This window comes from Conger conger, chromosome 18, assembly GCF_963514075.1.
Source record: "Conger conger chromosome 18, fConCon1.1, whole genome shotgun sequence".
NCBI lineage: Eukaryota > Metazoa > Chordata > Actinopteri > Anguilliformes > Congridae > Conger > Conger conger.
In genome coordinates this window covers 18,422,939-18,450,902 of record NC_083777.1, presented here as the reverse complement: position 1 = coordinate 18,450,902, position 27,964 = coordinate 18,422,939, and the positions used below count along the sequence as shown (strand labels likewise).

At 45.3% G+C, this 27,964-nt stretch overlaps 2 protein-coding genes across 8 annotated transcripts; one reads left to right on the top strand and one right to left on the bottom strand.

Annotated features, from left to right (window-relative positions):
• Window positions 1–461: 461 nt before the first annotated feature.
• urb2 (URB2 ribosome biogenesis homolog) lies at window positions 462–20,216 on the bottom strand. Of its 5 annotated transcripts, none has more exons than XM_061228405.1 (12): window positions 18,960–20,216; window positions 17,567–17,882; window positions 17,096–17,239; window positions 12,809–12,988; window positions 12,207–12,383; window positions 8,558–11,861; window positions 8,048–8,208; window positions 6,632–6,742; window positions 6,065–6,307; window positions 4,712–4,808; window positions 3,025–3,164; window positions 462–2,511 (listed from the first exon to the last, which is right to left on the bottom strand). In XM_061228405.1, the coding sequence occupies exons 4-12, from the start codon at window positions 12,932–12,934 to the stop codon at window positions 2,314–2,316; spliced, it is 4,557 nt and encodes a 1,518-aa protein (XP_061084389.1). In that variant the 5' UTR covers window positions 12,935–12,988; window positions 17,096–17,239; window positions 17,567–17,882; window positions 18,960–20,216; the 3' UTR covers window positions 462–2,313. The 5 variants fall into 5 exon arrangements, with proteins under 5 accessions (XP_061084389.1, XP_061084387.1, XP_061084388.1 ...); XM_061228403.1 differs by having other exon boundaries at window positions 17,777–17,882; XM_061228404.1 differs by having other exon boundaries at window positions 17,161–17,239; window positions 17,777–17,882.
• abcb10 (ATP-binding cassette, sub-family B (MDR/TAP), member 10) lies at window positions 14,650–26,013 on the top strand. 3 transcript variants are annotated; one of them, XM_061228408.1, is made up of 13 exons: window positions 14,650–15,610; window positions 17,659–17,859; window positions 18,936–19,138; window positions 20,750–20,884; window positions 21,053–21,199; window positions 21,284–21,419; window positions 21,748–21,843; window positions 22,014–22,223; window positions 22,316–22,395; window positions 22,588–22,768; window positions 23,079–23,122; window positions 23,258–23,292; window positions 23,582–26,013. In XM_061228408.1, the coding sequence occupies exons 1-13, from the start codon at window positions 15,085–15,087 to the stop codon at window positions 23,835–23,837; spliced, it is 2,250 nt and encodes a 749-aa protein (XP_061084392.1). In that variant the 5' UTR covers window positions 14,650–15,084; the 3' UTR covers window positions 23,838–26,013. The 3 variants fall into 3 exon arrangements, with proteins under 3 accessions (XP_061084392.1, XP_061084393.1, XP_061084394.1); XM_061228409.1 differs by lacking the exon at window positions 14,650–15,610 and having other exon boundaries at window positions 17,722–17,859; window positions 18,992–19,138; XM_061228410.1 differs by lacking the exon at window positions 14,650–15,610 and having other exon boundaries at window positions 17,722–17,859; window positions 18,988–19,138.
• The last annotated feature ends 1,951 nt before the right edge of the window (window positions 26,014–27,964 follow it).

Below are 27,964 nucleotides of genomic sequence, written 5' to 3'. Positions count from 1 at the left end.
CTTCCCCATTCTGACATTTGGTCTGAAAAACAGCTGAACCTCTTGACCATGTCTGCATGCCTTTATGCATTTAGTTGCTGCCACATGATTGGCTGATTAAATATTTGCATTAATAAGCTGGTGTATAGGTCAATCTAATGAAGTGCTCAGTGAGTGTAAACATGGAATCAGCTGTGGTGAAACAATGACTCATCAAGCCTGATTATGAAATCTGTAGCTGGCACGGCTCATGTTGAAGTCTCCGATGCAGTCAACTGCCACTGAACATCCAGGCTGGGCCGTGGGACGAGAGCAACGTGTAAGACATGGGTGAGGGGAAGTTACTCTACACAGGGGCAATTAGAGAGGCAGTGAGAACGGTATTGTGGGAGTAGAGGGGTAGTGAGAGAAAGATGGTGCGTAGCCCCTCATTCATTCAATACAAATACCTTCCTCTCCATCTTCCACACACTTCATCCAAGTGGTTCTGTAGGCTTTATTGTTTAGTTTAGTTTTTTTCTTCCAGCAAACATCTGCTCAGGGCTACAAGGTGGGTGCTTCCCATTTACACTAATTAAATTATCAGTCTAATTAAATAAATGAGCTGCCATTGGAAAGGACCCAGATGGTCTTGGCGGTGGGTGGATTTAGATGCAAATGTATAAATTACACAGCATTCTGGGCATTCTGTGGCCTCTCATCTTCAGGGATGCACTCACCCTGCATTTATTCCTGAATCCTGAAACAGAACTAGGCTCTTTAAAACAATAAATGCTTCTGCTGTGAGGGCAAAGGTGAAGTATGATGTCTCAACAGCTATTTGTATTTAATATCCTAAGATTGCAATATTACATCATAATTAGCCTCTCCCCTACTGCAGAACAGATGATAAAAAAATACTGTGAATTGCAACAAAGGGAAAAAATAAAAATATATATGTCTTTAACATACCCTGATTTGGAATCAAACATTACATTAATGGCATTTGGCAGACGCTCTTATCCAGAGCGACACACAGTTGATTAGACTAAGCAGGAGACAATCCTCCCCTGGGGCAATGCAGGGTTAAGGGCCTTGCTGAAGTGCCCAACGGCTGTGCGGATCTTATTGTGGCTACACTGGGGAGCGAACTACCAACGTTGCGGGTCCCAGTCATGTACCTTAACCACTACGCTACAGGTCACCCAAACAGCCTTTTACTTTGTGGTGATGCTGAAGGTCTGCTATTCCTTGACATATAAACTAATAAATATTTTTTATTACAAATAATTCAATTTGATGCCAATAAACGCCCCAAGATTTCCTGGGTCTCACATTGCAGTTGGTCATCGGAACATAAAAACATCTGATGACAAGAACTGGTCATTTTGTCATGAACACTCATTAGTTTACCAGCAGTACAGCTTCTATCACCGTATCCAGGCTGGTCTCCAACATCCCAAGTGCTTCTACTTCTACTACAAGCCATGAAAATCTGATGATGCATTACTACCTACTGATAGCCTGCTTCTCACTGAAAGTGTTTGAACTCATTTTCATCTATGTCCCCTTGTTCCACAGAGAGAACTCAATTTGAAATAGTACAACTAATCCACTTTAGAGATCAAATGCATCAAGTCTCTCATCATAATTTGGAAGTTTGATAGCAAGGATCAGTCTTGTAACTGTAGGCATGCGCCTGTAATATCACCCGGTATTCTGACAGTGTGTGACCCCAGTTGAGTGCGTTTCTCAGCCTTTACTAATTTGGAGAAAAAAGGATAACGTGCCAGTATTGAGCAGGACCCAGATGGCTTTCAGCATAGCTGTGACAGACTTCATAAAACAGGATGCTTGCACAAAAAAACACCCAAAACAGCTCAACAGAAACATTGTCCCAATACAAAACGATGAAAAACACATCTCCCCCAAAGACAACATTTCCCCCAAAGAAGTATTTCTCAGAAGGAATGCATCTGTAAATATATAAGTACATACATATGGGAATTAACTCAAGTAAGCTGTAATTAATTAAACAGTTTCATAAAGAATGCATATACAGCACATTAAATGACATTCATCTCCATAAAATATGCATATTTAATTTGTCTTAGTTGTAGGTAAAACCACTCAAGAGAGCAATTTTGGTTGTTATGCATTGTCATAAATTCAAGCAGTCCGTATTATCTGTTGTGATTGAGATCACATCCTGCAAACGTCATCAGTGTAACCTGTCCAATGTTCAGGCTGTTCTCAAAGGTCTGTGGTCCTTCAGAAATATACATGACTTCCACAGGATGACATCATTAGAGACCCACAGCCTGAGTACGTGGCAGTGTGGGGCTGTATCAGGCTTTAGGCTGTGTACTTATCCTCTCCTTGCCTCTGGGTCTTGTGGTAGTGCGTGTAGCTGCTGTACAGTTCACTGAAAACCTCCCGGACGCCAAGCGGCAGGGTGCTGGAGAGGAACTTGATGTCCTGCTCCACACAGAGGTCCAGGATCTTATAAATACCCTCTGTAAGGTGACTCTTGATGTCCGGGTGTAGCGTTACCTTGGAAATACAACAGGAATGAGATGATGGAGGTGGACTGAGAGTGCATCACCTCTGCACAACGCAAAACAGAAAATACCAGGGAGCCCCCGAGGGGGCCCTGTCCTGCTAGAATGGGTGGCAGCTCTGGTTTCTAGTTGTAATTTTTTAACAGCAGTCTGACTGTTAAATGGAGAAACAGAACAGGGCTGTGAGACTGTGTACACCATTCCACTGAGGTTACTAATGCCATCAGGGACTTACTCATGTTTTTCTCCCTTAGGAATCTTCGAAGTCACCGACTACACTGCTGCTGTGTCATGTCCACCCACACCAGTGGTTTTATAAACCCTACTGCCTCTAAGAGCTTTGTACTAAACACAGACTTTCCACTCTGACTCACAAGTTATTCTGTACTGGAGAACTACACATGTGTTTCAGATGTTTGTTGTGCATTACGGAGGCAGAGTACAGGTCTGGTAGATAGAAGGAGGTTTGGATAGGTAGGTAGGAAGGTAGTAGGAGGGTCCTTACTTTCTGCAGCTCGCTGACATACTGAGCCACTATGAAGGAGGACAGCACTGTGAAGCCCTCTGCAACAGAAGCAATGTGTGTGTACATGCGCTCAACCAGCAGAGCGCACTTCATACCCACTTCAGCATCTGCTTCAGAACCTACAGGGGAAGAGCAGGAAAGAGCACGAGTCAGGGCTCTACACAGAACAAAACATTTCAGCAAGGAACCAACCACAGCAGGCCTGAGGTCTTAACCACAGCACACCTGAGGCTTTTTATGTATTAGGGGTTGAAAGCTTCAGCATAGAGCCTTTATACTCTAAATTTACACACAGAGGTGTGTAGGGGGGCGGGGGGGGGGGGGGGGGGGGGTCCAAATCATCTTTCCACAGTACTGTTCAATATACTTCAATAAAATCTCATCAGATCAATTCTCATTTTGCTTATGCACACAGCTGGATTGTAAAGGACATCAATGATCAAGCCCAATGTAATGTGAGGTTTGAATCCAGTAAAATATGCAGCCCGGTCAGCACACAGAACTTACAGGTAGCATTTAATGACACAAGTGGAATGGGAATAATGGCAGTTAAAAAGTGAAAGTCCCACCCACAGCTTTGGGAAACAAATTCAGAAACAAACCCAGCTCGCGCCATTTAAAAATGTACTATTCCGCAGTTCTCTAGTTGCTGGCCTTTCCATGAATGCAACTGCACCCCCATGTGAGCCCATCATATGAAAGTGGACAGGTTTGGTGATATTTGTATTTGCACAAAACAAAAATAAACAACAAAAAAACTGTACTGTGCTGTAAATTTATCTTTACCCTGTGGTATGCATAGTGTCAGTATACACACAGAGGGCTCAGGAGCAAATGCAGGAGTAAACTATAAAGTGCTCCACATTCCTATCACACTGCTGACAGGTTCATTAAAACTACAGAGGAAACTTGGAAAAGAATTAGAAATGCTATCTCCAAGAAATATGAGGTAAAAAAGACATTTAATAATTTAAATTCAGAATTACTTTTTGCAGGAAAAGGGAAGAGATCTGGCTGTTGTGAGACTGCAGCAAATACATTATAACCCTCAGCCAAGCAAATGAATGATATTATCATTTTAATATACCACAAAAAACACATTCTTGTTTCAGCGGATGTGTTGTAGAGGAAGGTGGGGTGGCAAGGCGTTCCAGACCACACCATACAATCCTGGCTTTGTTTTCAATACAGATTTTTATTAAGTCTGAATTTAAATGTATGTTACTATAGCTATTGACAATACCTTCAATAGATATGTGGTGGATGTGTAGTGGATACACCCCTCTGTGATGTGGTTAGTTCACCTACCCCCAGCCCACCTAAACCATGGACCATCACCAGGATATTTCCTGCAGTGAAACACTCAAGGCAGTGGTTTGTAGTCAAATTAAATTACTCTGTGGCTTTGAACCGGGAGGGGGGGGGTTGGGGGGGGCGGACTTTGTCCCTAGTCTGACCCTGTCTGACCCAACCCACAGGGACAGGCACATAAAGTACAAACACCCAAAATACAGGAAACATTCTCCAAAAACAGGATGCAAGCATCATCCATGCCAGCGTGGTTCTTAGGAGCTCTGACTAATAAATATTTGATACATGCACTCAGAGTTATTTTCTCACGAAGCCTGTCTCCTCTGTTGCAGCAGACAGACACCATGAAGCCTACCTCTGTCATTCTCCGGTCTCTGTCGCCCCTCCCGCATGACAGACGCCACCAGCCGGTAGAAACAGTTTAAGAACGAGGGTGTGGCTTTCAGCATCACCTGTGCAGATGTACATTATGCAGAAAATATGAAGGAATTGAATTTGAGGAAAGAACAGTGATCAGTGAACACTAGAACAGACTGCCCATAGTATCCACATATACAGCTGGATATATACTGAAGCAAGTCAGGTTAAGTACAGTGCTGAAGGGTACAAAGACAGTGTACCCTACCTGGGAATTGAACCTGAAACCTTTAGGCTACAAGCCCAGTTCCCAAACCATTACACTACACTACTGCTCTGCTGGAAAATGGCTCCAGGGGACCATCTTCTTAAAATCATATGTCAATATGCAATATTAATGTGTGTCTATATTTTGCTGGGAGATGGAGATAGGAAATTCTCTGTGTGTGGGTATTAAATATAATTGTAACAGCAGCGTTTGTGCAGTCAGTCCCACAGCAGAGAAATCTACATCTGAAAGGTGTTGCATCTCAAACTTCAATCACACTCGCTGCTATAATTTAAGGAGAAAAATAAATAAACGTTGTGCAAATCCCTGACAGGTGGAATGACAGATGCTGTCTGTCAGCAGAATCCAGGCATCTTGGCGGAATGTTTATGCATGCCGGCGCAACCTTTCATTTTAAGAAAATGGAATCTGTGCTTAAGGGGTTGAGGTGGAAACCACAACATCAGCAACTGCATGTCATGACTAACTCTAATAAGGCTACTGACAGACCCAGCTACACAAAGCTGTGTCTGTGGTGTGAAGCATATGTTATATAAACATTTCCAGCATGGTACAGCCACAATGAACACACAGATTCATGCTGAAGCCATTTCCCACAATGTAATTACCACCATTAAGTTCTGACATTTCAGAGGGAAATGAAGATAAATACGGCAATGTTTGTTTTAAGCGAGCAGACCGGCTGCCCTCTTCTTCTGTCTGTTCTTTGGCTCCGCTCACTAGCTAGTGAAGATGTTCCTCATGTGACCTTGTCAAGGACGTGAAGGAACACGGGAGCACAAAATTGAGTCTTAAAGTGCACATCCCTGGATGATCTTTTGGACTCTCCCAGGGAATCAACTTTAATCACTGAACTTAAAAGAATGTACCGGAGTGGCTTATTCATTCAGGCGAGTGCCTTGTAAAGGTAGTAAAGCCATCTGTACAGAGATTAACAGAAGAACAGCCGGGCCCTTCGTCTGACTGCAGAGGAGCAAAGTGTGAGTTAAAAGTGTGAGCTTTGTCCGCTGGCCTCGGGCTGCGTTTCAGGCGAAGGCAGATTTTTGGCCAGTTGCAGCTCACCTGGGGATGGCACTGGATGACGGCGAACAGCGCCTCGTGTACGGCGTGGAAGGCAGAGTGGTAGGCCTCCTCTGACGGGAGCTCGAGAGGGATGAGCTGCAGAGCGCTGAACACGAGGCCCACGTGGTGCGGGTTCGACAGCACGCCCTCCCCCTGCCGCAGAATCACCGTCACGGCTTCCAGAGCAGGCACCGCCAACTCGCCAACCAGCGGCAGGTCCTTCGCACACTCCTGCACCACAAACTGAGGCAGAAGCACAAAGCTCACACTCACACGCAGTGGAGGTCTCTTCCATTAACGAAAACATTAAGGCTACATCTGTAAATAAGGTTAAATATGTCATTCATTTCCATTACTGAATATAATTCACTGCCAGTTAAGCACATTTTCAAATATCACAAAAGTGCGTTTCACTTCAAAACCTATGAAGCCAGTTTTAAGTTTTGTTTGCTAAATCTTGATAAAAGGGGTACAGTAAATATGTATCAATGAAACTGGCAAATGTCATTGAGACATAACTATATGTTCCACTTACACTTAAAACTTAAAAAACAAACAGCAACTTACAATAATAGCTGATATAATCTGAGGTGCCAGAAACCAGAAGGCCTTGTTGCAGCTTTCAGAAAGAGGACAGCTTGCAAGCAGCTTGGTTAATGTCACAGCTGACAGGACGTCCTGAAAAGGAAGTGGAATGTGAGACTACAAACCATTTTTTATTTTTTCACTCCGATGCATTTCTAGCCAAAAGCATGGCATTTATCATGAAAATCTCAGACTGCAAATGCTTCTCGCTATAGAGTATATGCATAAAGCGGTCACGGATGCTAGTTACAGTAATGACAAGGATAGGGGAACTCCCACACTTAAAACCCCACGAGCACAGTAGCCAATTCCCTCACTCTTATTGGGCTAACCTCTTCCAGAGTTATTTAGTGCACACACTCAGTTATTTTGTGCCCGTGGGAAAGTCTGAAGCCTGTTGTGGCCTGGATCCCTAGTGTGGTATCTCTGAGGGAAACCGTACATTTTAAACTGCACACTATGTGTACAGAGAGTACCCAGTGCATCTCTGCAGCCTTGGAGAGCCCCTGATGCAGTGCAAAACAGCATTTCACATACTGTGCTCATGCGACATCCACAGCTGTGACTAACAGCGCCTGAACACATTGATTTATGCGTTTTGCTGTGCTTGTAAGCAGTTTTCTCTTCCCAATAGCTGCTGTAGAAACAGTTCACCTTATGATAACCAGCTGAATGGCTTGAATATGCCATGAGAAAGAGTAATTCTGCTCCAGCAGTTCCAGGAAGAACCACAGCCTAAGAACGTGAAGCTTCTCTGATAGGAACAGGTCAGTCAGCTCATTTTGGCTCATCATTAAGTCTGCCACACAGACATCATTCAGCACTGTCTTAACTCAAACCCAACGTTCTGCGGTATCCACTACACAGGCAGCATCTCAGCAATCATATTGTTTATTTTTGAAGCATTTCGTGTGCATTGCCAGTCAGGGGTGCCAATAATTCTGGAGCCCACTGTATATGTTCTCAGTAAACACTCTGTTAGTCAAGTCTCTGTGTTGTTATGTTGTTCTTTGTCAAAATAAAAAACATGTTTCTGATGCTTGGGTAGCAATCAAATCTGTAAAAAGCCCAACATTTATTGTACGAACCGGTAGATATGTACGATTTCAATTGTTGAAATTACATACCCTGCTGTCTTTTATACAACCACATTTCCCTTGCACTTAGGCTTATAGCTTCTGGGTGAGATTCTTAAGTAGCCTATGTATCACATGAAATTAGTAACAGCAGACGACTTCAGTTAGATTGATTTAAGCAGTTAACCTTAAATCAAAAGCAGTTACGTCTTGATCTGACAAATGTGGTTACTGTTGTCGTACTGTTTTGTGGCGAAATTCGGCTTTAATAGTGGTCTTGCAGCAGTGAAACAGGGGTACAGCGGTCTAATAACGGTCTTACCTTAGAACAACCGTTCCTGACCAGTGCAGCGTTCAAGCCCTCTTTCAGGGTCCCCATGAGGAGGATCAGCTGCTCTTGTGAGCTCCTGCTCACCAGCTGGGCCAGTAACTCCTTCACGGGAGTCTGCAGCTGTTGCAGTTCAGACATTGACAGCCAGGGGGCTACAGGGAACAGTGGGTTCAGCCGGGGTCAAACTGGGACATGTTTACACTCCACTTCCCTTTTCAACAACATTAACATCCGCAGTCTCAAAATACAACAAATATTTAATTTACATGTATTCCTTTGCCCAAAGTTAAAGGCAATTCTTATGGTCATTCTTATGATTTTTTTTTTTTTTTTTTTTTTAGATCATTTTTAAGGGTTCTGGTTCTTCAACAGGGAATCAAAAAGTTAATTAAATTATATTTCTGTTCAAGAATTTCACAGAATTTTGACAGTAGCCTTCATACAATAGCTGTTTGAAGAGATGATAAAGAAACTGGAGATGATAAAGGACAGGTATATTACCTGCTAGCAGCATTCTCAGATTCTGCAGTACTGAGGCATAAAGGTCCGGTAGGTTTGGCTCTGCGGTTGCCATGGCAGCGGTGTAGTAGGCGGTCAGGAAGCGGAGAGAGGAGCACAGGAAGTCTATGGGCCGAGGGGCAGAACAAAGCTCTTTCAGAACCTGCTGGGCGAAGCTCCTGTAGAGCTCCCCATGGGTTAGGTGACCCAGTTTGCTCTGTTCATCCCCATCAGAAGCGCAGGTGGAGATCTGGGACAGCTCCACTTGCACCATAACCGTCACCACATCCACAGAGAAGGACTGGCCCAGCCGCTCACAGGCCTGGCCACTCAGACACAGCCGGACTACAGGTCCCAGGATGCACAGGGCCCTGTCCGAGAGCTGCACAAGGGTTTCATCCAGCTTGCTGCTCTTACCCAAATTGGCCATCATAGTCTGACACAGCTCAGTCAGAGAGGCTAACAGGAGCTGCAGGGAGACCAGACTCTCCGTTTCAAGGTCACCCCTTCCCCGGAGCCTTGACAGCATGCTGACCGCCACCTCACCCTCGACCATGAAGGTTGTGAATTTCTCCAAGTTGAGACGCACGCTCTTCCTCCTGTTAATGATCACTCGAAATAGGCACTGGAGGAAGCCCTGGAAAGCCTGGATGAAGGCCATCCTTGCTGGACTATCCACAGATCGAGTGAGACATTCACTGAGGGAATAAACGGAAGACACACACGTTTCCAAGAGTTCACTTCCATGCACAACTTTTAGGATAGTCCCAAAATTACTTCCCGACTGCAGCGAGGTCATGAGACGGTAGACGTCAGTTAGCAGTCCGATAACGGCCGAGGGTTCCACGTCGCCCTGAGGCTGGACACTGACAGCCATGAAGAACAGGAGAAGGAAGCACTCAGAGTGGTCCTCTGGGCTCATGCCATCTGGGCAAAGAGCACTGGTGACCTGCAGTATCTGAGCCAGGCTCTCCAGCTGTGACCCAGTCAGAGGGACTTTAGAGTCAGCCTTTGCAAACTGCAGGACCGCCTGAGCTCTGGCCTCCAATTTGCTCCAGGGAGACGATGCTTCCGAGTGGCTACCTCCTCCCTCAGAGCCAGCCGCCCCCTCCTCCTTCCCCTTTATGACCTGCACCTCTTCACCAAAACTTAAGAGCACCTGACACTGGGAGCCCTGCTCAGAACGGCATAGAATTCCTACAATCCTTTTGGAGAGACACTGGACTATAACAGAGTACAGTGAGGATAACTCAACAAGCATTGGGCTCCCGAGCAAATGCTTTGAAATGTTGGCGATGGACAGGTGAGCTGCTTCCTTCTCTGGTATGTCTGGAGTGGCTCCATGCAGTAGAGAGTCCAGGAGAATGTTGGCTATGTGAGACAAGTGCTCCTCAGAGAGATATGGGGTAAGAAGACCCAGATTTGAGGTCACTAGGAACCAGTGGGCCACCGGATAGGTTGTGTCAACCACACTGCTCACCTGTCCGTCCCAGACCTCTTCAGACACCTCACGGAAGGACGCCTCTCCTGTCCTGACGATAAACTGAGCATCCCTACAGAGATCATCCCGGATATCAGCATCTGTGGAAATGCTGGTCCTAAGGAGAGCCTTCTTCATTCTCTGGAGGGTCAGTTGCTCCTGGAGGAACTGGCTGAGGTGGCCACATTGCTGGGAAAGGGACAGAACTTGGTCCCACTCCTCCTCACCCACACCGGGCAGCAGGCTGGGGCCCATCTCTGTTAGAGTGCTATTGTACCTGATGCAGTGCATCTCAAACACAGTGTCCACCTCCACCCAGGTGTAGCTGAGGAAGAGCGCCGCCTGGTGGACAGTCTGGAACCACAGGGCCGCTGTATCCTTGCCTGCGAGCAGGCGGAGCAGGTGCGTTATGAGCACAAGCATTTCTCCCATGAGGCTCTGAGTTTGCCTCAGGACGGGGAGGGGCGAGCTGCTATCCAGGGTCCGAACGCTGAAGAGGACCACGTGCAGGAGTCCGCTCAGCGAGAGCAGCTTCAGGGCCACATCGTCCTTCCCCTCCAGGTCCGGCAGCAAGTAGGTCTGCACGTTCTCTAGCAGGAGGCGCCAGACTTCCAGGCTCTGGCTGGGGGGGCTCTCTAACAGGCACTGGCTCAGACTCCGTTGGAGGGAGGCGGTCAGGAGGGGCGGCCTCAGCTCGTCGGCTGCCGGGCGACACATCACCAGTAGGACCTCCTGAAAGAGCCGGGGGAGCTGCCGCAGCTTGGTGTAGGTCTGGAGCACGGCAGTGATCAGAGCCTCCCTGGCCTTCCTCGCCCGCACTTCCACGCACTCATGGTCCACCCAGGCAGAGGACACAAGGTCGTCCAGGTCGGGCTCCAGCACCAGGTGGTTCAGTGACAGGAGGGCCTTCAGGCAGCGGTACCAGGCCGGTAGACCCGACTGCGCACTGTAGAGCAACAAGTGAGCCACCTTCCTGTAGAAGTTAAACTGTGCCTCGCCATGCTGGATTCTGTCTGCCGCCACGTTGTACACATCTCCATTCAGCACCAAATTCAGCAGGTTTTCCAGAGAAAGCAACGCCAGGCTCCAGTTTGCAGGGTCAAAGCTGTCCTTGGGGGCCAGGTCCTCTGTAAGGTCCAAAGCAGTGATGAGCCGTGTCAGCAGGTGGAAGCAGACATCCTTGTTGTCTCCGGAGCGGCAGAAAGTGTCCAGGGCAAATCTGTACAGCAGCGGGACGGAGTTGGAGCGCACAGCAAAGTGCAGCAATGGGTCACAAAGCCCTGGCTCACACAGCCTCTGCAGCACGCTGCTCACCGGGGTCAGCACACCCTTGCGGGCAGGGCCGCGGGTAGAGGCCGACGCTTCCTTCTTTGGCAGCAGCTCCTCCCTATAGGAGAGCAGGTGGTCAGGCAGGAAAAGAGCCGACTGCAGCACTGCATCCACTCTGCTCCGGATCTCCCTGCCCAGGTGCACCTGGGCAGTCAGCAGGTGTCTGAGCAGGAGGAGGGGCTGCAGCAGGTGGGCGGTCACCTGTGCAAACACACGGTTGGGGTTGGCCTGCTGACGTTGGACCAGCAGGTAGCTGCTGAGAGCCAAGTGGAGGAGCTCCAACACCTGGGGGCGTAGGTGAGCTTCGGGTTCTTGGCCAGGCGAGGCACAGGCCAGACCACAAAGTCTGGCAACAAGCTCCACCAGCAGCTCGTACCTGGTGCTGTAGGTGACGGACAGCACAGACGAGGACAGGATGCCATGGCAACATCTCAGCACGGTGGAGGCACTTAGAGGGGATGACCCCAACACAAACTCCAGGATCCTGTCATTGACCACCTGGTGTTAGGGAGTAAAAGAGAACATGTTACACACAGACAACCAGTCCAAACTTATTCCATCCTTTATTTCAGCACATAATATTGCTAATAACCTAAAGTAAAAAACAATCTGGCTTGTTTAAGATATAAAGCAGGTATTGAGTAAAAAAAATTTACCAAATCCAATACATAGTCCAAGATGATGAAAAACAAATAACATATACATTTATAACAGTATAAATGTCCTATAAATTGTATTTCTTACAGTATAAACTTCTTTAAATTGGCATTTGTTTTCAAAGAGACAAGAAGAGGAGGAGAAAGATAAATAAATCCTATAACGAAGATAAGTTGACAGTGAGACCTGTGCTATGTTCGTGCGCAGACTGGGTGTCTTTCCCTGACTGATGGCCTTCTGCAGATGCTTGCTGTGGAGAATGTCATCCAGGTATGCCCACAGCCCCTCCAACACCTGCTGAGGGAGCTCCACTTTTTTACTGTAGTAACCAGTCAAGGCATGACTTGTCCAATCAAACAACACCTACAGAAAAAGAATGGAAGGAAGAAAAACATTTAAAAACTCCAAGCATACTTTGATGTGCATTAGTCAAGGTTTTCTCCTTTATTTGCAATTCATAACTCCCCCCAGTGATCAATTTGCAGCCCCTATATATACAAGATGAAATGTACAATAAAGTTAGATAAAAAAATTAAGAGGTTTCCTTGACAAATGTCCATGTAATAGGTTGTAATTTATTACAGTATGGTCATAAGCAGTTAAGTATAGTGACATGCAGTGATAAGCAGTTACGAGCAGCAACATCCCACAATGCTTAATTTCTCAGTGTGTTCTGTATATTGTACTGCTAAACTAAACTAAACATTTAGAAACTCCGGTTTGGAATCTCCTCTGTTGTGATCTGTCTGGAACTGAAGACTGCAGGGAAGGGGAAGAGAAGGACGTGCCTGTTCCTTGTTTGGGAGGAAGCACTGCGGGGAGATCCAGGCGAAGCGTGCCAGCTTCAGCTTGTCTTCCCATGATGTTTTAGGACTCTTCAGCTTCAGGTGAATGCCTGAATAGATGGCAGCCATGTTTAATGGCCTACCCACAGGAGTCTGCAGCCTTCAGCAATCCTCTGTCTGGCCCTGTTTCGATCATACAGGCAATCACGACTCATAAATAATACAATTGATGACCACAGTCTGAGTTAAGAAATATCACGAGTAAAATTCAAAATAGTACAGCAAAACAAGCATCAGAACCATAACAATCACATGACAGATCTCAAAACACTCTTACAGAAAGCACAAGCATTGTACAGAGTCAAACATTCTTTAGACAAACTTTATTCTTCGACCTCTCCTGTGTCATAATTTCACATAATCCACTGTATTGCTCTAAACTGAATTGTTTTAGGCTGACACGCAAGGCTACAGTAAACCATACACACCGCACTCATCCATACAAAAAAAATGCATGCCATATTTCACCACTAGAGGGGGACAGTCTACCTGACACAGCCAAAAACGTGTCATGTAAAATTTAGAAATGCTATGACATTATAAAATTGTAACTCGTGAAGAAATTAGCAGATCTGGCCACAGTGGATTATCCCAGTCAATGGAAATGTGCGATTCGCTGTGAATATCAGTTTAATATATTTTAAGATGAAATGCTCTATTCATACAGCAAACGCAGTGTAGACCATTACAATATTGTCCAGACTTGAGTTTATGTAAAAACTATGGCAGCTATTTACAGATCTTCAGGTATGTGATCAGTTGAATATCCATGTTAAAAAGGTTTGAAAAAAGAATTCTAAGATACCGACACGCCTCACAGTGATATACGTAATTTATTTTAATAGACGCTAATAGACATGTACAGAAATGTACAGCAACTTCAGCAATTTATTGCTTAGAACTTTACTATAGTAAGTAGCAGTAGTTTCTCCGCATTTATATCAACACTATGGCACGCAAGAGAGATGTGAAATTGTCCAATCATTTTATTTAGCTATATCCTCAGACTACGTTCGGTGCCTACAACAATTTCGAAAAAAGAATGCTAACTAGCTAGCTAGCTAACTGACTGACTGACTGTCAATGTATAATTAGTTGTTGGTTACATGTGCTACAAACGATGGAACATTTAATGGGTATTAGGGTTGATGACATTCAAATAACGTGTTCAAGTTATTTACATGTTGTTAATAGCCATAGAGCAGACAAAATTCTTACTTACAAATTTTAAACACGTGTGTTTAAATTGGAGCGTCAGAAGCAAGCAAGCGATGAACTTTAACCCTCACCCTCCAGACAGAAATAGTCGCTGATCGAGTCGTATGACTATCTCAAGAAGTTCCACATCTAGCATATATTGGGAAACGAAGTTCCAGGAAAGCCAGATACGGTTTATTAAACTTTGTGCGCCAAAAATAAAATCCCACATTGAAGTGCATTCAAAACTGAATTTATCGTGGCGAAATTATAATATTTTGGATTTCTAAGGCGCACAGAAGAAGACATGAGATATGATTTGTTTTATTATTATTTATATCCATCCCTTCGCCTTTAGGTACCCAATGCGAATGATCTCGTGCCGATGAAGCCCCCAGAGTCAAACATGACAGCCTCTATGAAATGGCTTCATGCGCCATTGAACAGCTCCCATATGAATGCATGGAACCGATAGGCGGAAGCTATCTCTGGTTCTTTAATATCTCCACGACTGAACCACAACCAAAGAGCATGAAGGATTTGCGGAAGGGGAATTTCACAGCCAGGCTCTACAAATCAATGATTCCATTTTGTTTAGTAATGTCTTGAGTTACGATTCGTAGTTTGAGGACGTCAGATGGTGGATTGGGGTGACCTGGGTGGTAGGAAGCTGTTCGTGTCGTCTGCTAATGACGAGGGTAACTTATATATGTTTTTGCTAAATGTGCTCATTGGCGATTGTATGGATATGTCGTGGTTATCAAGAAACAGAACTGCGTGCGACGTGATAAACGGAAGCTGATTATGGAGACCTTGTAAGGCATTGACAGACCCTGATAATGTGGAGTAACTAACCGTCAGGAACACCCAGCCTGCTAGTTACAGTAGCTGATGAACATCTGGCTCCACTGGCTTGTGTTGTAGAATTAGTTCGCATTGTGTGGTATCCGGATTTTATGTTCATGTGGCATAGTTTGTCAAACCTCTGCTGCAAACTAACTTGTTAGAATTCCAGCCGAACCATGAGCTCACGGGTTGTTGCAGGGTTATGTGTACATTACCCCAATCTTGGTAATATAACTATGAAAAGAGTGCCATTGGGCTTACAGAGGAAAATGTGTATTGGATCGACTCAACAGAACCTCAAGCCCCTTCACTGCACAGCACAGCGTTTACATTTGTTGGAATACCATGCCTTCGGAGGACCACGAAAGGGACAGCTCGTAAATGGGAAAAGATTCCGTTTACTGAGGGCACCTGTTGCACGTCCTCCGCTTAGTCATAATTGTTCAGGGGCTTCGTCCGCTCTCTCATTCTGCAAATGTAGGGTTTTGGCTCTGCCTCAATATTTGTGGACTAGCTCCGGGAACCGGCTAAACACACAGTGCAGTTATAGCACATCGGCCGGTCCGGACCAAGCGGCACAGCCTGGAGAGGACACCAAAAAGAATCCAACAGCTGACCCAAATAATAAATTAACCCGGATACCATCCGAAGACGTCAAAAGGCTTTTACAGCTGGCTTACCCGGAGCGCTGGCGACTAACAGGTAGGCCGTGTCATTTTAGGTCACGATCATGCCTGGTCCTGTTTTAATGAGAAACTCATAGCATGCACCATATCTGAATTTAAATGGTACATGCCATATACACTGCGATTCAGTGGGGGATAAGATAATTTGGGCTGCAGCCAAAACGGATAGAAAACAGTCAGTTTACTCAAAGTTGTTTACTTGTAAGTTACTGCTTAATGTTACGACAAACATTGCATACTTTTATATATTACAATACTGGTAAATGGCCGACCGACTTCTTACCCAGAGTGACAAACAATGGTAACATTTTGTATCGAGTTCATACAACTGGACATTTATTTAAGTTCAAGTTAAGCACTTTGCTCAAGGGTACAACATCAGGTTTGTACCTATATTGAAGCTGAATCTGTTTGGGGCCTAGTTTGATAACTAATATTGTAATGATGATGCAGTGCCATGTATGACAAGCATCTGACATTTTCCTGGCAGGAACCTGTACACCTTATTCAGAGGTTGCACTAGACTGTTGCCTAATGTTGCCATTATTAGAAACAAATGGCTCTGTATTAGAAGTCCAGTTGCAGGCCTCTGTTATTCTGACCCTTAAACCACTCTACTGCTTTTGGTTACACAGATAGTTACACTACACCATAGCATGCTGTTTACATGGGGCAAATGGGAGCAAACATAGCTGTAAGATGGCTGCAGAATGCCATACACTGGTCAAGGGGAAATGTAGCAAAACTGCTCTGGTCTCCTGGAATAAACCCTATTGAGCAACTCAGGGTTGGGCTGGGCTGTCTGTAGGACTCTTGGTTGAGCGGGACATGGTCTCCCACAGATAAATAAAAGGTGGCTACGCCAACACAGTCTGCACTGGACAGCAGTGCAACCAAAGGATATGCGTGACAGAAATAATTGAGTAACCTCATTATTTAATATTTGGGCCATTCCATGCCAACTCCAGGAGGTTGCACCACAAAACCTTTTTTTTCTGTGTGTTGGTAGATGACGATGAGAGAAGAACTTCTGAAAGAGCTTCATACTCCTTTTTGTTTCGCTGGTAGAGCCATTTAAAGTTCATGTCAAGGCATAAAATGCCATTTTTAGTGGTCCAGAACCTTGTAAGGTAAAACCCTAAATCTCTGAGAATTTTATATTAGATGTAATTTTGTATGTATAATTCATATCTAACCTCAGTATGCATCTACTTTTGTTTTGGAGATATAAAATGAAAAACAATATATATATATTTTTTCCACTGAGGACCAATGTTGGGGAGGTCATATCTCAAAGTCTCAAAGTATTTATTGGTAAATGAGTCATGAGATAACTCATTGAGTAAACAAACATGCTACTAATATAATTAGCTGAGATACGACCCATGGAAAATTAACTGCATTTACCAGTTGATAGTTTGAGCTATTAAGGTTAGATTTATTATTAACCATTGTTTTTTGCTTTAACTTTTATTTTGTATACCCATCCACACAGACATACTCGACAACAGCCTTCCCATTGTTACGGACACTGTAGGGTTGAATTGTTGGTTGTCGGGAAATTACAAGAACCACAGATCAAAGGGGTGTCATCGGCAGCTGACCAGTTGTCCTCGGGAAGTCTGGGTTGCAATGTAATTCCATCCTGGGATTGTTTAAACATAACATTTATTACATGTCTGACCAGGCTATTTAAACCCTCACTTGATTATTATGTTGAGATTCAGCTTTGTCGGACACATCCCTTACAAACCTACTCATATCTCAGCATGTAACATGTTTATATCAGTTATATGAAACATGTTTATCTTTAGACAATGAAAAAGTGCTCTAACAAGTCATTTACACATTTTATGGACCTCTACCTCTATCTTGTGCTAGTCAGCTGTTCTGCTTAAGAAAGGAATTAAGTCTCATCATCCAGGTAATTTTTTTCAATTTGGGTGATTTTCCTTTGTGTAAGGTTTCTCACCATGTTCTGGTGCTTATTGCAGTATGCTACTGGCTAACTGATGGTTAGCATGATCAGCACAGGCCCAGTCTCATATTCATGTTTGTCTGCAGTGGCTGTGGGGTGCCTGGTGCTGTCGAGTGGGGTCACCATGTCGGCTCCCTTCTTCCTGGGCCGAGTGATTGACACCATCTACATGAACACTGCCGCAGACTTCACCTCATCCCTCACCTCCTTGTGCACTATGCTGTGCGGGGTTTTCCTCTGTGGTGCTGCCGCCAACTCCGCACGGGTCTACCTCATGCAGAGCTCAGGTGAGTCCAATGTTGGTAAATCTCTGGAGCAGGGGCAGGTGTTGGACAGGTAAAACACTGGAGCAGGGGCAGGTGTGGGACAGGTAAAACTCTGGAGCAGGGGCAGGTGTGGGACAGGTAAAACTCTGGAGCAGGGGCAGGTGTGGGACAGGTAAAACTCTGGAGCAGGGGCAGGTGTGGGACAGGTAAAACTCTGGAGCAGGGTAGGTGTGGGACAGGTAAAACTCTGAAGCAGGGTAGGTGTGGGACAGGTAAAACTCTGGAGCAGGGGCAGGTGTGGGACAGGTAAAACTCTGGAGCAGGGGCAGGTGTGGGACAGGTAAAACTCTGGAGCAGGGGCAGGTGTGGGACAGGTAAAACTCTGGAGCAGGGTAGGTGTGGGACAGGTAAAACTCTGAAGCAGGGTAGGTGTGGGACAGGTAAAACTCTGAAGCATTACATTTCACACCTCTCCATTAATATTGCTCACAGAATATAGACTGATTCAGTATTCTTAAAATGTTTCAGCCCAGTTGCATCAGATAGTTGTCAAGTTTTCATTCAGCGTCCCCATGTGCCCTCTCTACAGTTCAGTCTGAGATGCTTTGTATATGTTTTTCTCTTGTGCATTTAGCCTTTGTTTAAAATGCTATATTATGTCCTTCAGTGTCAGGCTAGGTTCTAGCTGGAAATCCAAGTTTTGCTATAAAAGGTTACAATAATTGGAATGAACTAATGTAGTTAGACTAATCTAAAATTCAGTAATTCAGTAGTTCAGTAAAGAACCATTTCTTCCATTGATCTGAGTTTGTGTGTTCCTTAGTCCATTCCATTTGTGACCGTAAGCAAATATAATTTTATGTACTTGCATGCAGTTTACAAAATGGTATGTTTGATTTTCCTATGCGTGTTCAGCAACATGAGACATCTGCAAATAGTGGCTGTATGAACAATGAAAATTAATTAAATAGATTGATTTATGATTAATAATGGGATAACTTCAACCTGTATAATTGACACAGTGATGCACGTGTTTCTGTCTGCCATTTTCTGCATGCAATGAATTAAAAATATTTTATCTCTGATAATTTTTTCAGGGCAACAGATTGTGAGAAACTTACGCGAATCCCTTTTTTCCTCAATTTTGAGGCAGGAGGTGGGTTTCTTCGACAAGACGCGCACCGGCGAGCTCATTAACCGCTTGTCTGCGGACACGGCGCTTATCGGGCGCTCGCTCACGGACAACCTTTCTGACGGCCTCCGTGCCGTCGCCCAGGCAACGGCTGGAATCGGAATGATGGTAAACATACGGTGCTTTAGAGCGTTACTGCTGCCTCCAGCTGAACTACAGTCAGTTTAGAAAAAAAAATATTATAACATAACTCTTAACTTTTATTTGTTTATTTACTGGTCATTTCAATGTTGTTGTAAAGGAACCTGCACACCAACTGGTATTGTGAGGTGAACTGAGAAAGGACAGTAAGTTGAAAGGGGAACAAACCAGAACCTCCCGTTGTCATTTTGAAATGTTTTTTAACATTTCAGTATGGTATTCATTTAGGAAGAGGACGCTTAACAATATGTTTATGTTGGGGAAATTTGGATTAAGTAAAATGTGTTTAAAACAAGCACTAACACCCTTGTTTAATGTTTGGCACTCTAAATACAAAACACATGCGGCATCAACAGTTGAAACTTATGATAAAAATATGATAATTAACCAGTTAAATCAATGAAGTTACACTGCCAAATTCACTGATGGGTAGAGCAATTTGTTGGATAAACCTTACGTACAAAATATAATGGTAGCAGGATATACCGTTTGAAAGCATTAAAACCCATGGTTCCATCGGTATAATTTATTTTAAGGGGCAGAAATTATGCCATTGCTTTAGCAACAACAGTTCCTTATTTTGTAACAAAACAAACTTTGTTTTAGTAATAATTAGATTAAGTAAAACCCCCAAAGGGTTAGCTTTCAGAAGAGACTGGGATTACACCTGTCGTCAAAAGGGTTCAAGAAGAGTAACCATTTTATTTGGGTCATTTTCAAGCTTGTGTTCAGGGGGTGATACTTAAGGGGTTAACAAACTGTGAAATGAATACTACAGTCAATTTGCAGTCATAAAAGAAATGAGTGAAGGAACTCGTCTCTCCCAAAATGATCCTAAGAAAAAGGGCCAAGACCAAAGTTAAAAAAACCAACACGCATGTTATGACCCAGAATCTCAAACATAGTGCCCATAGGTGAACTAGGTGTGCAATTTCAAGGTGTTTTGTCAATCCTGAAAGTATTGGGTATGCCAGTGTGAGGTTTCCCAGGCCACCCCTGTTGACACACACACACACACACACACACACACACAGATTTACACCTCTAATGCACCCCCCCCCCCCCCCCCATTGGCATTTAATTGGACTAAAAATAATCAAGTTATCACTGTGCCATTATCAGAGGTTGTTCAGCTACATGTATCTTAAAATTCCTCACCATGAAGGAGGGGAGTGTACATTAAACAGACCTCAAAAATTCCCCCTTTTTGATTCAGGCATCTGTTTCACACCTTGCACACCTCCTTGTTCACCAAAGCGATTGTTCTACTTGAAGCTACAGGGAAACTGTGACGTTGAGAAACTAGTTTGACTAGTTTCAATGCGGGAATTGTTCACAGCGAGGAAGTACTTCCTCATTGTTTGGACCAGAAAAGCGACATTATTTGCCTAACCTGCCAAAGGTGGGTTTACCAACACAAATGCAGCACGTAGATTTGGAAGTAATGCAAATTAGTGACAGTAAATCCCAATTGGCTGTTGCATCAGGAATAGGTTCTGTCAGATGGAAATGCTGGATGTGCTTTTGGTCTAACCTTCTCTCTCTTCCTGACCTTCTTTCTCTGTTCCTCCTCACTAGTTTTACGTGTCCCCGAGTCTAGCTGCATTTGTGCTGATGATCGTGCCTCCCATAGCTGGCCTGGCTGTGGTCTACGGACGATACCTGCGCTCCATATCCAGGAGGATGCAGGACTCCCTGGCAGAGTCCACACAGGTGAGCACCCTGCATAGGTGGACAACGGTTTGTTCTTGCCGTGAGTTGTGATTGGTGTATTAAGCGAATGTCGGTGAAACTGGTGCACTCGGGGGGGCTGTGAGTGAGCTGTACTGATGGGTATCGTCTGAAGCCCGATACGATTTATTAATAATAGGTTTCTTCTAGTTGGCAGAGGAGCGGATCAGCAATCTGAGGACGGTGCGTGCGTTTGGAAAGGAGCTGTCGGAGGTGGAGAAGTACGTGGAGAAAGTGAACCACGTCCTCGTGCTGGCCAGGAAAGAGGCAGTGCTTCGGGCGGGGTTCTTCGGAGCGGTGAGTGGGATGGTCATGGTTCGGGACACAGATTGGCGCTCTGGTTAGGGAGCTTTCGGGCAGCCTGTGTTGTGTCTCCTGCAGACGGGGTTGAGCGGAAACCTGATCGTCCTGGCGGTGTTGTATAAGGGCGGGCTCCTAATGGGCAGTGAGCACATGACTGTGGGAGAGCTCTCCTCCTTCCTCATGTACGCCTTCTGGGTGGGAGTCAGCATCTCAGGTGGGTCCTCCAGTCACCCAAACGGACATAACACTGTGGATCCCATCAAACCTACTGACATTACACTGTGGGTCCAATCAAACCTACTCACATTACACTGTGGGTCCAATCAAACCTACTCACATTACACTGTGGGTCCAATCAAACCTACTCACATTACACTGTGGGTCCAATCAAACCTACTCACATTACACTGTGGGTCCAATCAAACATACTGAAATCACACTGTGGGTCTTCCAGTCACCCTAACGGACATAACACTGTGGGTCCAATCAACGCACTGCACCTTGGCCTGAATACGAGCATTTTTGTGCTCTCTGACCGGCAGGAATGAGCTCGTTTTACTCGGAGCTGATGAAAGGGTTTGGAGCAGGGACGCGACTGTGGGAGCTGCTGGACCGGAAGCCGGAGTTTCCCTTAAACGGTGAGCCCATCAGACACGGGTGTGGAGACAGGTTCATGAACACTGGGCCACTTGTTAAACGAAGTCGAAGTGAAAGCTGAATAGAGAGCTGCACCCCATGATTACCATCCCACAGGTAGCTTCGGTGGTGTGCAATAAAGTGTACTAAAAGCACTGACTCTCCCCCTCAGAGGGCATTGAGCTTCGGCCGGGCCAGCTGAAGGGTGAGCTGGAGTTTCGGAATGTGTCCTTCGCCTACCCGACCCGCAAGGACGCGCCCATCCTTCAGGACCTGAGCCTGCACATTCCGGCAGGATCCGTGCTGGCGGTGGTGGGGCCCAGCGGGTCCGGAAAGTCCACCCTGGTGTCCCTGCTGCTCCGGCTGTACGACCCAGATACAGGTGAGCGTGGCGGACCGTGTCCCTTTCTACTACTGTACTGTACTTCCCAATCCCAGCACTACTGCATGGAAATGCCTGTGATTATCCCACAGGCTTCATCACCATCGACGGCCATGACGTGCGTGAGCTGAACCCGTACTGGTTGCGAAGTCACATCGGCACAGTCAGTCAGGTGAGACGTGTGACCGTTTTTCTGTCTCTAGATACTGTAGATACTGTGGCACACTGCTGTTGAGTGGAAACCTGATGCGTTTCGCTCACACATGAATCCAGCCTGCCCTGTGCACGTCAGCAGGGTGGCAGGAGGAGCAGCTGAGCGTGTTCTGTGCGGTGTTATACCTGTGTCGTGCTGTGCCCCACACAGGAGCCTGTACTGTTCTCCTGCTCCGTGGCGGAGAACATCGCGTACGGAGCTATGGACCCCAGTCAGGTGACCGTGCAGGACGTTCATCGGGCGGCACACATGGCCAATGCCTACAACTTCGTCCAGGACTTCCCCCAGGGCTTCCACACACTGGTGGGGGAGAAGGGGATACTGCTGTCAGGTGAGGCAGCCCTGACCTTCACCCCACACAGCGAGCCTAAACTTAAACCCACCTTACTGTGTGTGTGTGTGTGTGTGTGTGTGTGTGTGTGTGTGTGTGTGTGTGTGTGTGTGTGTGTGTTTTCACACCAGACCTGGGTCAAATATGTAATTGTGGAACCGGGCCAAAAGTGCCTATCACATTAATCTTGGATGTCATCTTGAAATGTCCTTGGCTCAGCTAATTGCCCACCCACAGAAGGTGGGCTGGTGGCTAGACGTGCTGAGCTGAGTGCTGACCAGCTGCTTCTGTGCCGTTCCCCTTCCTGCAGGTGGTCAGAAGCAGAGAATTGCCATCGCCCGTGCACTACTGAAGGTAACCCCATCGCTCGCTAACTTCCGCTGGCCTTGCCTGCTTTATCGGCATAGCCAGTATTTGCCTCACATTAATCGATGCATGAGGAGTAAAATTAATTCATATTCGTAATTTATTCTTTGTTTGTTCATTCAGAATCCCAAGATCCTCCTGTTGGATGAGGCCACGAGGTGAGTTTAGATGTTTTCTACAACGGGCTCCCACTGGGGTGCTTTTGTATCTCCAGGTGACTTTAAAATGAATTCTATTAGATATGTGCTCAATCATGTCTTGCCTAATTTCCCACCGTAACGTCCTCCCATTTCAGTTGGCATAGTTTAGACTGGGCATGTTGGCCTTGTTAAGGTGGAATAGTGTTGTTTAGAGCCAGTTTTGCTGTTGGGAGCACTCAGGCAGCTGGCAGAAACTCCCTGTTCTTGGATCTCCTCAATTCACCCTCTTCCTCCCCCTCTCCACCAGCGCTCTGGATGCAGAGAACGAGTTCCTGGTCCAGGAGGCCCTGGAGAGGCTGATGCAGGGGCGGACGGTGCTGATCATCGCCCACCGCCTCTCCACCATCCAGAACGCCGACGCGGTGGCGGTGCTGGACCAGCGGCGGGTGGTGGAGTGCGGCCGGCACGCCGAGCTGCTGGGGAACCGCCACGGACTGTTCCGGAAGCTCATGGAGAAGCAGGCCTTCCTGCAGGCCGACCGCAAGCAGGTCCTGTGCGAGTAGAAACGGGGGTGGAGAGCCCCCCTCCCCCCCGAGGCAGGAGTGCCTCTGTGCTGATACTCTGTCTGAAACAGCTGTGTTCGAGCAGATATTTTCAATAGCACACTGTTGGGGGTGGGGGGTTCCATTGCTGCCTGTTTAAGGGCCTGTTTCGGCTGAGCAGGTACAACGTCCCCCCCCAACTGCAGCCACAGAGAGTGGCAGCAACACACACATCCGTTGTCCTTCATGAGGGCTGGACGGAACCGCAGTCCAACCTACGATACTTCAAACAACAGTCCACACACTGCAAGTCTCCCGATTTAATCATTGAATGCACCAAAGTGAGTCACGTTTTAGACCCTTCATCAGACTAGTGGTGAGCCTCATTGGAGGGTAGAGGATGGGACAGCACCAGCGTGCATATTCTCTGTCCCGGGGCCTCTGGGATAGACCTGTGATGAAGTACTAACCTTTTTAATTCACTGCACGGGTTCATAATACAGGATCAAAAGCTTGAAGGGTTTTTCAAAGTGCCGATTTGGCACCACAAACAAAGTTGAGGCATAAACAAATTCACTGGTTCTGTAGGATTGCCAGCAGTGTTGTCCACTGATGTCCATGTGATGGCCTGGAAACTTGATCAGACAATCGTTTTGCTTCTCCACTCAACATTAGAAAGCACAGTCACTGGAGAATTACCACCTCACCTGGACATTCATAAATGATTTAAAAAAATTATAATAATAAAGTTAAAGATTGCATTGGTCCCAAGTATTACATTTACAGTATTCTGGGACAGTTACGTGACTAACTTCAGTTACTTCTGACACATATTCACTTGAAATGATTAACCAATTGTGGTCAGTCAAAATGTATTCATGAGTGCAGAGCCTATTGCAAATGATGCACTGTTTCATGCAGAGCCCATTACCCACAATGCACTGTCCAGGACACTGGCACTTTATGGTAATATCATAATGATTATATCAAGTATGTGGATATTTACGGTCTGACTACCAATACTGTGAGCAAAACCATAAAACGTGTCTATATTCAAGCCACAGAACACATAACCTTACTTGTGTTAAGGTTACTTTTTTAAAGATTTTATGGAAAAGAGACAGGGTAACGTACATATAAAGTATGTGCCTTTTATTTAAGAAAATTAGAGTAGTGCTGTAATCATGTTTATAGTTTTATTCTTACAATATATTGTATAACTGATATCCCATGTACTGCAATGTTAAGAATAACATTTTGTATGATTGGAATAGCATATCTTTCTTCAGATTCCTTATTTTCTGTTATTGTAATAACTGCTACACTTTAAACAGTACTTCAAGAAATGTGCTGAGCCTGATTTATGTCACTCCAAGAGCTCAGATTTTGTCCCATATAACATTGGTTTGTCACATTTATGCATATTTTAACATGGTTCTTAAAAATCTAATCAAAATTAATCACTGGTATAGCAAAAATACACTACAAAGAGCACTCATTTGAACTATTTTTTGAAAAGCTATACACTCCAAAACCAACATGTTATTACTGGAAATTCTCACTCATATTACCTTAACTCACCCTTTAAAAAGGACAGATGAGGGACTGGAGTGAACTTGTGTGTTGGCTAATGGGCTGACACACACAGGGCATGAGCATGTGTAATAATGATATCGCTGATGGTGCTCCTGCCTACTATGATAAAGGATGATGATGTCATGCTTTCAGAGCCAGGGAGATGTTTATAGTATATGAGTTTAACAGACTGGGGTCTATGATGGTGGAAACCACAAATTAAATGTCACAAATGCTGGAGCACCGAATCACAGATTCATTTGTTTAATCAGCGTTCAACTTAACTAAAAAAATAATATGCCTGTTCTTTCATAAATATTCATAACAATCAGAACCTGATAACTCAGCATAATTGGTGATAATTCAATTATGTTAACTACTGTCTGTTGTAGCAGAACTGTTGCTGTATCTTGGTGTAGTGAATGGTACAGTGTTTTATGTTTTGATACAGTAATCTGCTATTTTGACACAATCTGGTAAGGTACAGAATGCTGGAATATGTATTTATTGATTCGGTATATGCCTCCCTCTCTTCTTGTTTCACCATGGTGTACTTTTAATTTCTCTCATTTCTAATTGTTGTGCTGTTGCTACAATTTTTCCATTAAAATGAGTTAATATACTGGTTGCGTTAAATTATTGGACAGGAGTTGGCCAACCCCACCTCACTCAACATGAAGTACAGGTTTGTTATAGATGTGTTTTTCATGAATGGAACAGTGACCTACACAGACTGGAATCAGCTTCATACTGCAGGTACCCAGAAGCACACACGCACACACGCACACACGCACACACGCACACACGCACACACGCACACACGCACACACGCACACACGCACACACGCACACACGCACACACCTCATCTCTGAGCTCTGGGTCAGCTGGTCCTTACAGCACAGTTTAAGGACCCAAACACTTTTCTTTGTATTCTCTGTACACTCTGACTTCTGTCCCAACAAAGAGGGTGTGCTGTCCCCACCCTCTCCAGTTCAGTTTGCTGCTGGGTAGATAAGAGAGGTGCGGGCTTCCTGATAAACCTTTACAAGGTTCACGTCTGACTGCCACTAGAGGGAGCAGTTGCTTACACGCTTGTACATTTCAGGTTCCAGTAGGTCAAAATTGCCAAGAGCTTGCCCGATGCGTTTGGTTTAGAGAAATGTTTTGGCGATTCATAGCAACTGGTAAAATCTAAATATTTAGATTTGGATACACTGCTTACTTTTGAGATCGATGCTTTGTATTTGTCGCCAAAGAAATGTAAATCGATAGTATGCATGTAACAAAATATGACAATTATGCACATTAAATTATCTATATAAGGAAATCTACATTGGTCTAAATAGGATGCCATGCTGTAAGTCAACATGTAAGTGGCCAATTTGTGTGTCGCTTTTAATATATTCTAAAAATAACACCGACTAGGTTCATGCCATATTCAGTCATATTGAATCAAGAGCATGTAAAATTGTGCATTGATGTGTCCATCTTCGCCTCTGTTGCGAGGAGAGGGCTAAGTGGGGCTGTTTTGGGGGCCTTCCTCACATGGGTGTATTTTGGGGGTGATATCACTGTTCAGCAACCGTGTTCCTGCTCTCCCAGAATCCCCTCCCATCTCAGTGATCCATCCCGCGTGTCGGGGTCACCTGAATCCCACAGCACCTTCCTCTCTCACACAGAATATACCATGCCCAGTGCACTAAACACAATATGCCATGCTCAACTCGCCAAACACAATACGCCACATCCAGCATACCAAACACAATATGCCATGCCCAACTCACAAAATGCCACAGCCAGCACACCAAACACAATATAAGGGGCGACATTGGCTCAGGCGGTAAGAGCATTCGGAGGGTTGCTGGTTCGATTCCCACCCTGGGCGTGTCAAAGTGTCCCTGACCTAACCCCAAAATGCTCCTGACGAGCCAGTTGGTGCTTGCATGGCAGCCAATCGCTGTTGGTCTGTGAGTGTGTGTATGAATGGGTGAATGAGAAGCATCAATTGTACAGTGCTTTTGGATAAAGGTGCTATATAAATGCCAACCATTTACCATTCTTGCCAAACACAATATGCCACACCAAGCACACCAAACACAATATGCCAAGCCCAACATACTAAACACAATATGCCATGCCCAACTCACAAAACACAATATTCCCTGCCCAACAGACAAAACACGGTGCCATACCCAGCACACCAAACACAATATACCATGCCCAACACGGTAACACTCCGGTGGAATGCCACCCAAATCGTTGGTCATTTGTGCTCTCGCCTTGCGCCTATTTCCACTGTTCCCTTGGTGTGTGTCCAACAGCACAGGGCTTGTGAATGCAGGTATACCTGACCCCCGAGCATTCCCCACAGACGCACAAAGCAGAGCTCTGAAGCGGGTTCCTCCCTACGGTCTGCGCTGTTCCTCTGGGACAGTCACACACACCCGTCAGGATCACACTTCACTTTGGGTGTCCTGCTCGCATTGCAAGCCTCTCATGAAAGAAGAAAATAAATAAATAAATAAATAATAAAAATAAAAAACTTTTTAGTTCCCTTCACACTCCAAACCGT

Bases quoted from the DNA above. Each gene is read 5' to 3' on its own strand.
- urb2 (XM_061228405.1), bottom strand. From the start codon at position 12,934: ATGGCTGCCATCTATTCAGGCATTCACCTGAAGCTGAAGAGTCCTAAA. The intron at 8,209-8,557 runs GTAATATACCTG...TGTTCCCTGTAG, and splicing joins TCTGAGAATGCTGCTAGCAG to CCCCCTGGCTGTCAATGTCT. The intron at 2,512-3,024 runs GTAAGGACCCTC...TGTATTTCCAAG, and splicing joins ATGTCAGCGAGCTGCAGAAA to GTAACGCTACACCCGGACAT.
- abcb10 (XM_061228408.1), top strand. From the start codon at position 15,085: ATGAGCTCACGGGTTGTTGCAGGGTTATGTGTACATTACCCCAATCTT. The intron at 19,139-20,749 runs GTAAACATACGG...CCTCCTCACTAG, and splicing joins CGGCTGGAATCGGAATGATG to TTTTACGTGTCCCCGAGTCT. The intron at 22,396-22,587 runs GTGAGACGTGTG...TGCCCCACACAG, and splicing joins ACATCGGCACAGTCAGTCAG to GAGCCTGTACTGTTCTCCTG.